Source organism: Carlito syrichta, unplaced genomic scaffold, assembly GCF_000164805.1.
Source record: "Carlito syrichta isolate Samal-C Ts95f unplaced genomic scaffold, Tarsius_syrichta-2.0.1 Scaffold123562, whole genome shotgun sequence".
NCBI lineage: Eukaryota > Metazoa > Chordata > Mammalia > Primates > Tarsiidae > Carlito > Carlito syrichta.
Window position 1 is genome coordinate 60,988 of NW_007067658.1, and position 12,339 is coordinate 73,326.

Sequence of the window (12,339 nt, forward strand, 5' to 3'; positions counted from 1 at the left end):
GGGTCTCAAACCCACGGACTCAGGCAATCCACTCACCTCAGCCTCCCAAAGGCGCGGGATGACAGGCTGAGCCACCGAGCCCAGCTAACAAGAGATTTTTATAAACAATATTCTATACAAAAAAAGATTTTCTTGAGTCAGAATCTCACTCAGTAGCTCAGGCTGGAGTGCAGTGGCACGCTCAGGCAATCCTTCCACCTCAGTCATTTAAGTAGCTGGAAGCATAGGCGTGCGCCACCATGCCCAGCTAATATTTTTTTAAATTTATTGTAGAGACGAAATCTTGTCAAATTGCCCAGGCTGGTCTTGAACCCCTAGGCTCAGACAATCCTCTCAGCTACACCTCTCAAAGTGTTGGGATTTCAGGCGTGAGCCATCAGACCCGGCTTCCTATATAAATTTTCGTAGCACATAATAACTTATAGTACTTGGATTTAAAATGGGATGGTCAGAGTAGGAGTCATTGAAAGGTATCATTTTGCCAAAGAATTTAAGGAAGAAATGGAGTAAGCTATGAGGATCTAAGCAGTTAAAAGGAACAGACTGGTGGAAGTCAACAATAATTCTGTCACGTTATAAATAGTCTTGTACCATACAAAGACATTATGGACAATGATGAATCACATACATGACGGTGGTCCCATAAGATCATAATACTGTATTTTTACTGTGCCTTTTCTATGTTTAGATACAAAAACTTATCATTGGTTACAACTGCCTGCAGTATTCACTATAGTAACATGCTGTATAGGTTTGTAGCTTAAGAGCAATGAGCTATACCACACAGCCTAGGTGTGTAGTAGGCTACACCATCTAGGTTTGTGTAAGTACACTCTATGATGTTCACACAATGATGAAATTGCCTAACGATATATTTCTCAGAAAGCATTTGTGCCATTAAGCAATGTGTGACTGTATATCAACTGTAGCACTACATATTGTTATTAGGTCATCACATCCTTCTGCTATATGCTTTTCTCCCCCCTGCTAGACTGTAACTTTCAGATAGATACTTTTTTCAAATAAAGGTATTTTAGAAGCTCCTCCAAGTTTCTGAGCTTTTTAAATTCAGCTTATTTGAATAAATAACTGAAATAAACCAGGCACGGCAGCTCACACCTATAATGCCAGTATCCTGAGAAGCTGAGGCAGGAGAACTGCTTGAGCCCAGGTATTCAAGACCAGTGTGGGCAACATAGTGAGATCTCGCCTGTACAAAACATATAAGAAATTAGCTGGGCATGGTAGCGCATCCCTGTAGTCCCAGCTACTCTGGAGAATGAGGCAGAAGGATTGTCTGAGCCCAAAAGGTTGAGGCTGTGGTGAGCCGTGATATGCCACTGCACTCAGACCTGGGTCACAGTGAGACCCCAACTCATAAATAAATAAGTAAACAGATATATAGGTGCCTGAATTACATAGAAATATTTAACAATTAAGACTTTATGGCTAGAATGGGCATGGTGGCTCAAGCCTGTAATTCCAGCACTCTGGAGAGGAATGTTTGAGTCCAAGGGTTAAAGACCAGCCTGGGCAACTTAGTGAGACCTCATCTCTACAATAAGTAAAAAAATTAGCCAGGCATGGTGGTGCATGCCTATAGTTCCTGCTACTTGGAAGGCTGAAGTGAAAGGATCGCTTGAGCCCAGCAGTTTGAGGCTGTGGTGGCCACAAGCATGCCACTGCACTCCAGCCTAAGCAACAGAGTGAGACTTTGACTCAAAAAAAGACTGTATGGCTAATTACTAAATATAAATGAAAGTCAGTGAGATGAACCACACATCAACGTATCTATGAGAAAATAAAATCATTTAGGTTTTAAAAAGTTATTAATACACAGGTTTGATATCTGCATAAAAATGAACCTATAAATGGACTTAAAATACACTTTTAAAAATTTTGTTTGTGTTTAGAGATAGCGTCTTTGTCGCCCAAGCTAGAATGCAGTGGTATGATTACAGATCACTGCAGCCTTGAACTTCCCGCCTCAGCTCTCAAGTAGCTGGGACTATAGGCGCATGCCACCACACTCAAATAATTTTTTGTAGAGACTAGGTTTTGCCATGTTGCCCGGGCTGGTGTCAAACTCCTGACCTCAAGTGATCCTTTCATCTTAGCCTCCCAAAGTGCTGGAATTACAAGTATGAGCCACTGTGCCAGGCCTGACTTACAATACATTTTTATTAACTCTATTATGGTAGAAAAATGTCTGAAAACTACTGCCAGTGTTTTGATCAATTTTTAAAAGTTTGATAGGTAGTATTTTTTCTTCCCCATATCCCTTGACCTTACAACAAGGTGGGTGGGAGGGCAGAGAGACAGAGAAAGTGTAACACTAATCTCAAAATAATAGACAGGAACTCAGTTTTCATTTCTGCTATAAATCATTCTCTATTTTAAGGCTTCCAGTGACTTCTGTGACCTACTTCACAAGATAATGGGAGAATAAGAATGTCTGAATTACTCAACATAATTGACAAAGACTGGAAATAATAAAATTATATAACTACTGAGAAAAACATATACACGCAGTAATACTGTGGCACATGTCTACGATTAAGTTCCTCTGTTGAAGGCCAGATTCTTTTCTTCAGATGACTATAAATCTGCCTATTTTATCTGAACAATTTTTATTTAAAAATTCTAAAGATTGGCCAGGCTCGGTGGCTCAGCCTGTAATCCCAGCACATTGGGAAGCTGAGGTGAGTGGATTGCCTGAGCCCGTGGGTTTGAGACCAGCCCAGGTAACTTGGCGAGACCTCGTCTCTACAATAAATCAAAAATTAGCCTGGCGTGGTAGCATACACATGTAGTTCTAGCTACTCAGAAGGCTGAGGCGGAAGGATCGCTGAAGCCCAGGAAGTCGACACTGAGCATGTCACTGCACTCCAGCCTGGGCGACAGAGCGAGACTCCAACTCAAAAAACAAAACAAAACTAAACTAAACTAAAGATTTTATTAATATAACTTCTTGGTTCTAAAATTTATGTTTATTAACATTTGAAATCTTACTTTGAAATCACGACATTTGGCCAGGCTTGGTGGCTCAGCCTGTAATTCCGCGCTTTGGAAGGCCGAGGTGAGTGGATTGCCTGAGCCCGCGGGTTTGAGACCCACCTGGGCAACTTGGAGAGACCTCATCTCTACAATAAATCAAAAATCAGCCAGGCGTGGTAGCACGCGCCTGTAGTTCCAGCTACTCGGAAGGCTGAGGTGGAAGGATCGCCGGAGCCCAGCAGGTTGAGGCTGCAGTGGCTGCCAGTCTGGGCGTTGGAGTGAAACTCCAACTCAAAAAAAAAAAAAAAAGAAATCATAACATTTATATGTTCACACAGAGGCAGGGTACAAACAGATTAACCATGACTCTTTTCCTCTGACTTTTGGAGGAAGTCAGTTCAAAGTCAATCATGGAAGAGTTTTCAAGCTTCAGTGGCAGCAACTTTGAATTTGGTGAGCCTGATCTTTTGAGTTCAGAAGCCAATTCATTAATTTTCAGGATAATTTTCATATCTAAATAACTGGTTTCAGAGAAACAAACTATAGTTAGAAAAAGCAAAGAAGAGCTGAGGACATGCCTCCCTCATTTTTAAACTTGGCTGTAACACCAGAGCGAATAATGTAGGAAGGAACATGCTTTTCCAGAAGTACAGGCATGAGTCCATCTCACTGTCCCCAAAATAAAAGAAAGCCTTTGAAGCTGCACAGTGATCCAGTATAAACAGAAATTTTACCTAAATGGTATAAAATATAATTTTTATCTTTGGTCCATAGAAACTTTTTTTGCTACTTTCTACGTTGAATAAATAATCCTGTCATCTTTTGGCTCTAGTGGTGTTATTTGCTACAATCATTTCAGTCAGTGCAGACTTAATAACTCATACACCCCCACAAAACCATAATAAAAAATATTATTAAAAAAAAAAAACTCATACCCATACTTGAAAGCAGGTTTACTACTGACAATTTGGAGGGCTAGAGGGAAGCTAATCACCAATAATTTACCTTGGTGGTCAATAGGCAAGAGCTACTACAACGACAGAGGAACTGTAATGATCTATTTTACAATGTGGACCACTCATCATCACAAATGTGAAAACGTGTCATTAACGATTCCTGGAAAGTATGTTGGAAACACTTTGTAGGGATTTTAAAAGTGAGGTTTGGAACTGAATATAATCTCCAATACCCTAAATAAAGTCACAGGAGCTTCCTGAATCATGAGGGTGACTTAAGTGCTTTTGTACCATGTCTAGAGCTTGCTTAGAAGAAAAAGCTGCCTCCTTATTAAAACTGGCCTTTCTTCAGTTGCGTGAAAGCTTTATGTCAAGCTCACAGAGCCTTCAAGACCAACGCAGAGGTAGTCCATGATAAGTGACCAGGCCCATGCCGATATGAGGGAAAGGGCATTGGGGCTTTGGTGAGAGCCAGACAATAACCCCTTCATTTGAACTGGAGTGCTCAGTTTTAGGATCCTAACACCTCATACCCTTTGTCAGTGATAGAGGCCTGCAAATCATGAATAGATAGAGGGCAAAAAGACAAATGAGTTTTATTTTCCATTATATTTCCTGAACAGCAGATTAATGAACAGCAGCAGTTAACAGCTGATGCCATGGGTCTCTGACTGTATCTCCCACTGGCATCTGCTACTTTCAAGAGTTTCTTTCATTTTTGCTAAGCAAAAAAATTCAGAATAAACCTGGCCAAACTTCCGTTGTGACCTTCTATTCATTAGATCAATAAGCCCAACAACAAGACCAGATATAACTGACGAAGAAGAAACTACCTAGGTAGTTATTTTCTTTTCTGTCATTAACGAAAATCAGTTATTCTGAGATGAAGTTAATAATACATTGGATTTACAGAACACCTTTTTTCCTGACAATCTAGAAGTACCTTCACATATCTTAAAATTTTCAAATATTTAAATACTTCATTTTAGAGATGCAGAGCAACTACTGTAATTGCTAAGTATTTTTTTTATGGTAACAGTGAGGCATATGTAAAGAAAGATTAGAGAACTCAGGCCTCTCCTTTACCAGAAATGCAATATATAGCTGGCCTAATATTGGAAGGATAATACCATTCCTTTTTTTTTTTTTGAGTTGGAGTCTCATTCTGTTGCCCAGGCTAGAGTGCAATGGCACACTTACAACCACCACAGCCTCGACCTGCTGGGCTCAGGCGATCCTTCCACCTCAGCCTTCCAAGTAGCTGGAACCACAAGCATATACCACCATGCCCGGCTAATTTCTTTTTGACTTATTGTAGAGATGAGGTCTCGCCAATTGCACAGGCTGGTCTTGAACCCATGGACTCAGACAAACCTCTTACCTCAGTCTCCCAAAGTGCTGGGATTATGGGCGTAAGCCACTGCGCCAGGAAATAATATCATTTTAGCAGATATTAATTCCTCTACTTCCTCCTACAGTACTGAAACATTTTGTTACAAACACATGAAATATCCACAGGTTAATTAGCCTTAAATCCTGGGCTGTCTGGGCAAATTTCTTTAATTTCAACTTTAAGTCCACTTTAGTCCTAAATTTTTCTCATGCCAAATATACAAAGCTTTTCATGTCCCAAAATTTTAAGACCCCTTTGGTGAAGCCTATGTAGTATTAGATACCTTTTCTCCAAGACGAATGCTGCCACATTTCAGAATGTTGATGTCATTTTTGCAGTCATCCATGAAGCCACAGATTAAACGGTAATCACTGAAAATGATAGCTGTCATCTTGGTAATATATTGATGACACTGATACTCAGTGATGTTGCCTCGGTGATCCACCAAGCAGGAAACCATGTAACCTTTTCCAACTGGTTCATCAGCACATTCTTTAAGCTGCTCAAAAGAAATTGGCTGTTTTACACAAGTATTCCATGCTTGTATCAAACAACTTTATGAAAGAGAAAATGTCTGGTATTTTCTTGTTGATCTCCCTTATCTTTATTTGGGAGAAAAGGAGAAAAATGTTTACAAATACATTCAAGGAAAATGTTTAGACAGACATTCATTTCAAAGAAAAGCAGTGTGCCGTTCCTACTCAGATTGTTATGCCTTGTAGAAAATACCTGATTAACATGTTTTGCAAAAAATACATACATATCCAAATGCTTGGGTAAAATTCACTTCTGAATGGAATAAAAAGAGCTTTTAACGGCTACAGTTTAAGCATGGTCCTGTTGAGAAGTCCTTTCAACCATACAAAGAATGCAGTAGACAGTGAGGAGATGAATTTAGAGGTCTGAAAAACAGGTGTAAAAGTGAAGTCTAGCTGCATACCCCAAGACAAGCTACATAGCAAACTATTATTGTTAGGCAAACCTAATGGCCAAGGAGAGAGAGAAGGGAAGGTATACTATTACTTCTTGCATGACATTAATGTTCTCTGAATTAACTACGGATCTGAACATGTGTTTCTGAAATTAGTAGAATCCAAACCTAACGACTGTGGTCTGGAATGGAAACACGTTTAAAATGGTTTTCAGTGCGGTCTGGTCAGAAGTTTGGGAAGGGGAAAGCTACTGCAAACCTAGTTTAGGTGGTTTACACATACGATCTAGTGGATCAAGTTGAGTGATTCCACACGGCAGTGTTCCTGCAAAGTGCCTTCTAAATCCCAAAATGCTAGTGAAACAAACTACCCCAAAATGCTGAAATTCAGGCATAAAAAAGTGAAACCTACTTATAGGATTATAAGCTTGAATTAGAAAGCAGAGAAAGTTGTTTGAAAAAAGCCTATTGCATTTGGGGAAATTAAAAACAGACAGAAGGAGCAGTTTTGACAAGACCAAGGAACCAAATGTAAAGGTTTATTTTGAATATAAACAAGAAAGGAGTATTTTATTGATTTTTTTGAAACCAGTATAGACCATTCTCCCCATTTATCATAAGTATACACACAGTGCATAACAAATATAATCTACTTTTCCAAAAGGTGCTGGGTAAAAGACATACCACACATGAATTATCGTATAGACAACAGGATTTTTTCATGTCTAGCTCCAGTATCAAACCCAGACCAAGTCAAAAACTCAGTTCAAGATAGAAAATTGTGTTTACTTTTAAAGAAGGAAACTTGGGAATTTAAGTAAGTAAACAGTCTCACAGTGGCTTCAGAGGCGGAAGAGATCTTCAACAGTTAAGGTAAATAAAACTCTTTCAGCTTAACTTAGAGCAATTTTTTGTGATGCCTAAAAAGAGGGCCATAAGTGTAATTCCAGGAAAAGGTTGCTTTGAATAAAACAGAATTGTTTAAAAAGTGAAAGGTAGGAGAAATAGCTACTTGAAAATCCTAGCATTTGTAATTTATCCACAGAAAAAACCCTGGATAAAAAACAGAACCAAGTCGATGAGGTTGCTCACACCTGCAATCCTAGCACTTTGGGAGGTGGAGGCAAGACGACTGAATCCAGGGGTTTGAGATCAGCCTGGGTGACTTGGCGAGATCTTATCTCTACAATAAATAAAAAAATTAGGGTGTGAGGGTATGTGCCTGTAGTTTCAGCTACTTGGAAGGCTGAGGCGGAAGGATTGCCTGAGCCCAGTAGGTCGAGGCTGCAGTGGCTATAAGTGTGCCACTGCACTCCAGCTGGAGCAACAGAGTAAGACTCTGACTCAAAACAATCAAAAACAAACAAACAAAAAAACAGAACAGTGGCAGACACCTGGATTTTAAAACTTAATGAAGTAGAGAAGCTGGGCGTGGTGGCTCATGTCAAAAACTTAGCTGGGTGTGGTGGTGTGCACCAGTAGTTCCAGCTACATGGAAGGCTGAGGCAGAAGGATCGTCTGAGCCCAGCAGGTCGAGGTTGCGGTGGCCTTGAGTATACCACTGGACTCCAGCCTGGGTGACAGAGTGAGACTGCAACTCAAAAAAAAAAAATTGAAGAAAAAACAACAGCACATTTTAGAACTAAAGCCCCAATAAGAAATTTAAACGTATATTTAGCTTCAATCACTTGAGATTTTGCTGAAATAGAGATGTAGTACTTATTTGTGTTTCTGTTCACTACCGATTACAGCAGGGTGTACTGTTTGAATGAGAAGTTTACACTTTTCTCAACCATTCTGCTTGGCAGCATTGTTCCTTTTTATCTTATTAAACTTCTGAGATTAATAGCAAAAAACAGCATTAAATCATCAAACTATTTTAAAATAGGAGTAAACTGAAGTGGCTGGGAGCAGATTCATACGGTCCTGTTAGAAAAGTACTGCAGTCAGCTGGGCTCGGTGGCTCAGCCTGTAATTCCAGTGCTTTGGGAGGCTGAGGTGAATGGACTGCCTGAGCCCATGGGTTCGAGACCCGCCTGGGCAACCTGGTGAGACCTCATCTCTACAATAAATCAAAAATTAGCCTGGCATGGTAGAGCGCGCCTATAGCTCCAGCTACTTGGAAGGTTGAGGCGGAAGGACTGCCGGAGCCCAGCAGGTCGAGGCTGCAGTGGCCGGGATGCCCTCCAGTCTGGGCGACAGAGTGAGACTCCAACTCAAAAAAAAAAGAAAGAAAGAAAAGTGCTGCAGTCATTCTATTTTTTGACATGAGCCAGGAGGAAAGCAGGCAGTATTTAGCTTAATCCTAAAGAGTAAATGACTTTGGTTTGCAGTTTGCAGGTAGTCTTGTGGTAATATTTTTCTCCCTAGAAGCAGGATTCCAGAATTAAGAAAGAATACAGAAGTAAGTAGAATAAAATGTTTGCTGTCAACTATGTTCTTGCTGCTATTTAACTTCCCTGACTCCATTATAATCTACTCGTTGGGAGGGAGTTATTATCATTATACTTCAATCTTTTACAAAACCAGAATACCCCAAAAAGTCACAGAAGACCATCATTACATATATAAAGAAGCCAGCCTATTGCAAAGAGTGAAATTATTCTAGTGAATATGTATATACTCTGAACCAAATTTCCACAGGGCAATCAAATTAAATCCTATATTTAATGGTGACACAAAAATGGAGCAAAACAAATGAGTGTGTGTGTGTGTCCCAATGTATCTTTCTAAAAAGTCTACTTTTAATTGGATAGTTCCATAATATATAGAGAATATAAAACATCTGAAGTTCAAGTCTGGGAACCATTTGTTTGTATTTCTTTTTGTTATTAAGCAAAAACACCTTTGCCCCTGGTATTTTAAAGCTAGAGGTTTAGTAATATAGCTATAGAATGACATGTAGAATATTAAAACTAGAAGCTGAAGATAAATTTTTAAAAGATATGCTATTCTATTCTGAAGCCACAAGGTAAATATGAAGGGTCTCTGCTTTAAAAGAATAAAACATATCTAATCCAGTATTAGAAAGTCTAAGAAAACAGGTTCTACAAGACCCTATTAATGATATAAGTGAGAAACACAAGCTGATGTTTTATCTGGGTGGGATAGGATCGTTCTTAAAGCTCTGGAGATAGCAACCCTGATTTAAGTCATCAATAGGATCAGCTTGAGGATACAGTAATATCTTGCAAGATCTGTGACTGTTAACTTTGGGGTGGAAAAATAGCAACTGTTTTCTCTGTGACTCTCCTATCTCAGTACGTAGAAGCTCTGACTTTCTGGAGTTTCCATTATTGATTAAAAAAAACCCCTACAAAAACACAAAAGAAATTTAAAGTACCAAATTGTACACTAATATTATTTGTTGTTTACACTGAACCAAAATAAATAATTTTTAAAAGTTTCTAGTGTATCTACTATTTGATCCAGCAATCCTATTACTAGGTATCTACCCACAGGAACAGAGGTTGTTATATTTTTAAAAAAAGACACCTGCACCCACATGTCCATTGCAGCACAATTCACAACTGCAAAGATGTGGAATCAACCTAAATGCCCATTAACCAATCAGTGGAGAATACAATGTGGCATATATACACTATGGAATACTATTCAGCTATCAAAATGAATGAAGTAATGTCCTTTGCAGCAACTTGGATGGAAGTGGAGAATATCATTCTAAGTGAAATAACTTAGGAACAGAAAATCAAACACTGCATTTTCTCACTTATAAGAGAGAACTAAACTAAGGATCTGCAAAGGCATAGAGAATGGTATAATGGAGGACACTAGAGACTGAGAAGGGGGAGGGGGAAAGGGGTAGAGGGACAAAAATCACCTACCGGGTACAATATGCACAGGTGGGAGTGGTGTGTACACTCAAAGCCCAGACCAAAAACTATTTGTATCCCCTAAAGCTATTGAAATAAAGAATAAATAAATGAAAACTTTCCCCCATTAGCATCTGTACAGTGCTATACATTTTTATTAGTTGTTTTTGTCTTTATACTCAATATCAATTTACAATATACACAATCATAGTCTTAACCTTTTTAATACTAACGCCTATTATCTGAAGTAAATGTCTATGTTGTTCAACTGCTCTAAGTGCATAGCCAAACAGGAAGGTTTACAGGCCTCCTATAACCATTTTTATAGGCGTCAGATATAGCAGGTTGTATAATGTCTCAGACATAGCAGGTTATATAATGTCTCAGTGAGAGCACCAATGATAACCTCAGCAGTTTTACTTGCTGTTTGAGGACCAACAAAACCTGATTACCACTGTCTCAATCAATAGCATCCTAATAAGTGTAGGTGGATGTTAACAAAAAGAGTCTAATTACATTCTCCCCTTCCTATCTGTCAACTAAAACGGATGTGAATTCCAAGAAAAGTAAAGTAACAGAGTCATTTCTCTCATAATGACTGGTCTGGTCAACAGATATAATTTCATCTCCTAAGTTATTAAATATGCACAAAATTCTCTCACAACTTACCTCTGTTATGGTAGATTTGCAAACCTCTCTGGCCACAGATTCAAATTTGGGATCTGTAGTTAGGTTCAGCTTATAATTCCATAACAACTAGATATAAGAGGAAACAAAACAAGTAAACAAAACAAGAAAAAAAAGCTCCAGTTAGAATAGTTTGAAATTTATCATCAATGGTTACTTTAAAAGACAAAAACCAATTATTCAGATCAGATAAGGTACATTCACATAGGGTAGCAAATAGAGTAAGATAAAATGCTATCACATTCTTAGATATAAGGAAAAAAGATGCAAACAAAATAAAAGGACTATCATTCAAATATGCTTTTATCTTTTAATTAAAAAACGATTTTTAAAAAGCTGTGAATTAAAAGTGATTAAAAAATCAAGAAAAAAATTAAAACCACTGATAAGGTTTTCAGAGAAAACATAAATATATAAGCTAAATTCTGCTTAAATCAAAAAGTCTAACACAGAAGCTCAGATTTGGTGCATTTAGCCTCAGACTTCACAATCAACATTGCTTTCATATATCAGTTTTATGAAGAAGAGTTGTATGGGGTTAGTTTCTGGCTTCATCTATCTTCATTTCTTTAGAACATCTGACTTGACAAATACACCATAAAGCCCACTATTTGAACTGTTTCTGTCTTAAACTAGAAAATGTCTAAAGCCATTATTATTCACAGGTGAGGACTGATTTAATTTATCTTTGCAGCTTTAGTAAAAACATTTCAATAAATAATCCAGTTTCTGAAAAGTACTAAAAATGAGCCTTTTAAACTGTTCAGATCGAGAGGCAGAGCAGGAGCTTTGGATGATGTAGAACATGAAGAGACTTTTTTTTTTTTTTTTTAAGTAGGGAGGTACATTCCTTTCTCTCTGGCTGCTATATTCCAAGACAAAAAAATACAGTCAGTCATTCACAGTCAAACATCTGCCTAGCACTTCTTATGATGGACCACACACAGTCTAACCTCAAGGAGCATCATAGGTAGGCTATGGAGGAAACAGAAGTCAATGTTTATCGAGTATGCACTATGTAGCAGGCACTATGTTAAGAACTGGGAGATAAAATACAAAGAGAAAGATGACAACTGTCCAGTGGTGGCCATGGTCAATGGCAAGGAGTGTGATCAAGTATGTGGCTAAAGGCATTACAAGCTGCCACAGCAGCAAAGGGAAGTACCCCAGATTGGAGGCCTAGAGAGCTTGGTCAGAGAAGGTTTACCAGAGAAAGTGCGAAGATGAAACCTGAAAGGTTAGCAGCAGCAGTCAGATTAAAGGGGGAGGAGAAGACTATTTTAAGTAGATGAAAGGGCAGGCACCGGAGCAGGGAATGTTAAAAGGACTGAAAAGCCAATGGAGGACTGACTCTGGAGAGGGAGGCAAGGGGCCAGGCCAGGAAGCCTTCATGAGGCATGCCTGAACTTTAACCTAAGAGTAATGGAGAATCACTGAACAGAAAGTAAGGGTTGACATGACCAGATCTGTTTTTAAGAAGCAGGACAGGCCGGGCTCGGTGGCTCAGCCTGTAATCCCAGCACTTTGGGAGGCTGAGGTGAG

General features: G+C 38.9%; 1 protein-coding gene across 1 annotated transcript in view; it reads right to left on the minus strand.

Moving 5' to 3' along the window:
* The window catches only part of GLG1 (golgi glycoprotein 1), a 64,113-nt gene that overhangs the window by 47,320 nt on the left and 4,454 nt on the right, over nt 1-12,339 (minus strand). The window contains exons 2-3 of the mRNA XM_021707721.1: nt 10,780-10,866; nt 5,630-5,845 (exon numbers count right to left, since the gene is read on the minus strand). Of these exons, the coding sequence (XP_021563396.1) occupies nt 5,630-5,806 (177 nt within the window). The 5' untranslated portion in view covers nt 5,807-5,845; nt 10,780-10,866. The remainder of the gene's footprint in view (nt 1-5,629; nt 5,846-10,779; nt 10,867-12,339) is intronic.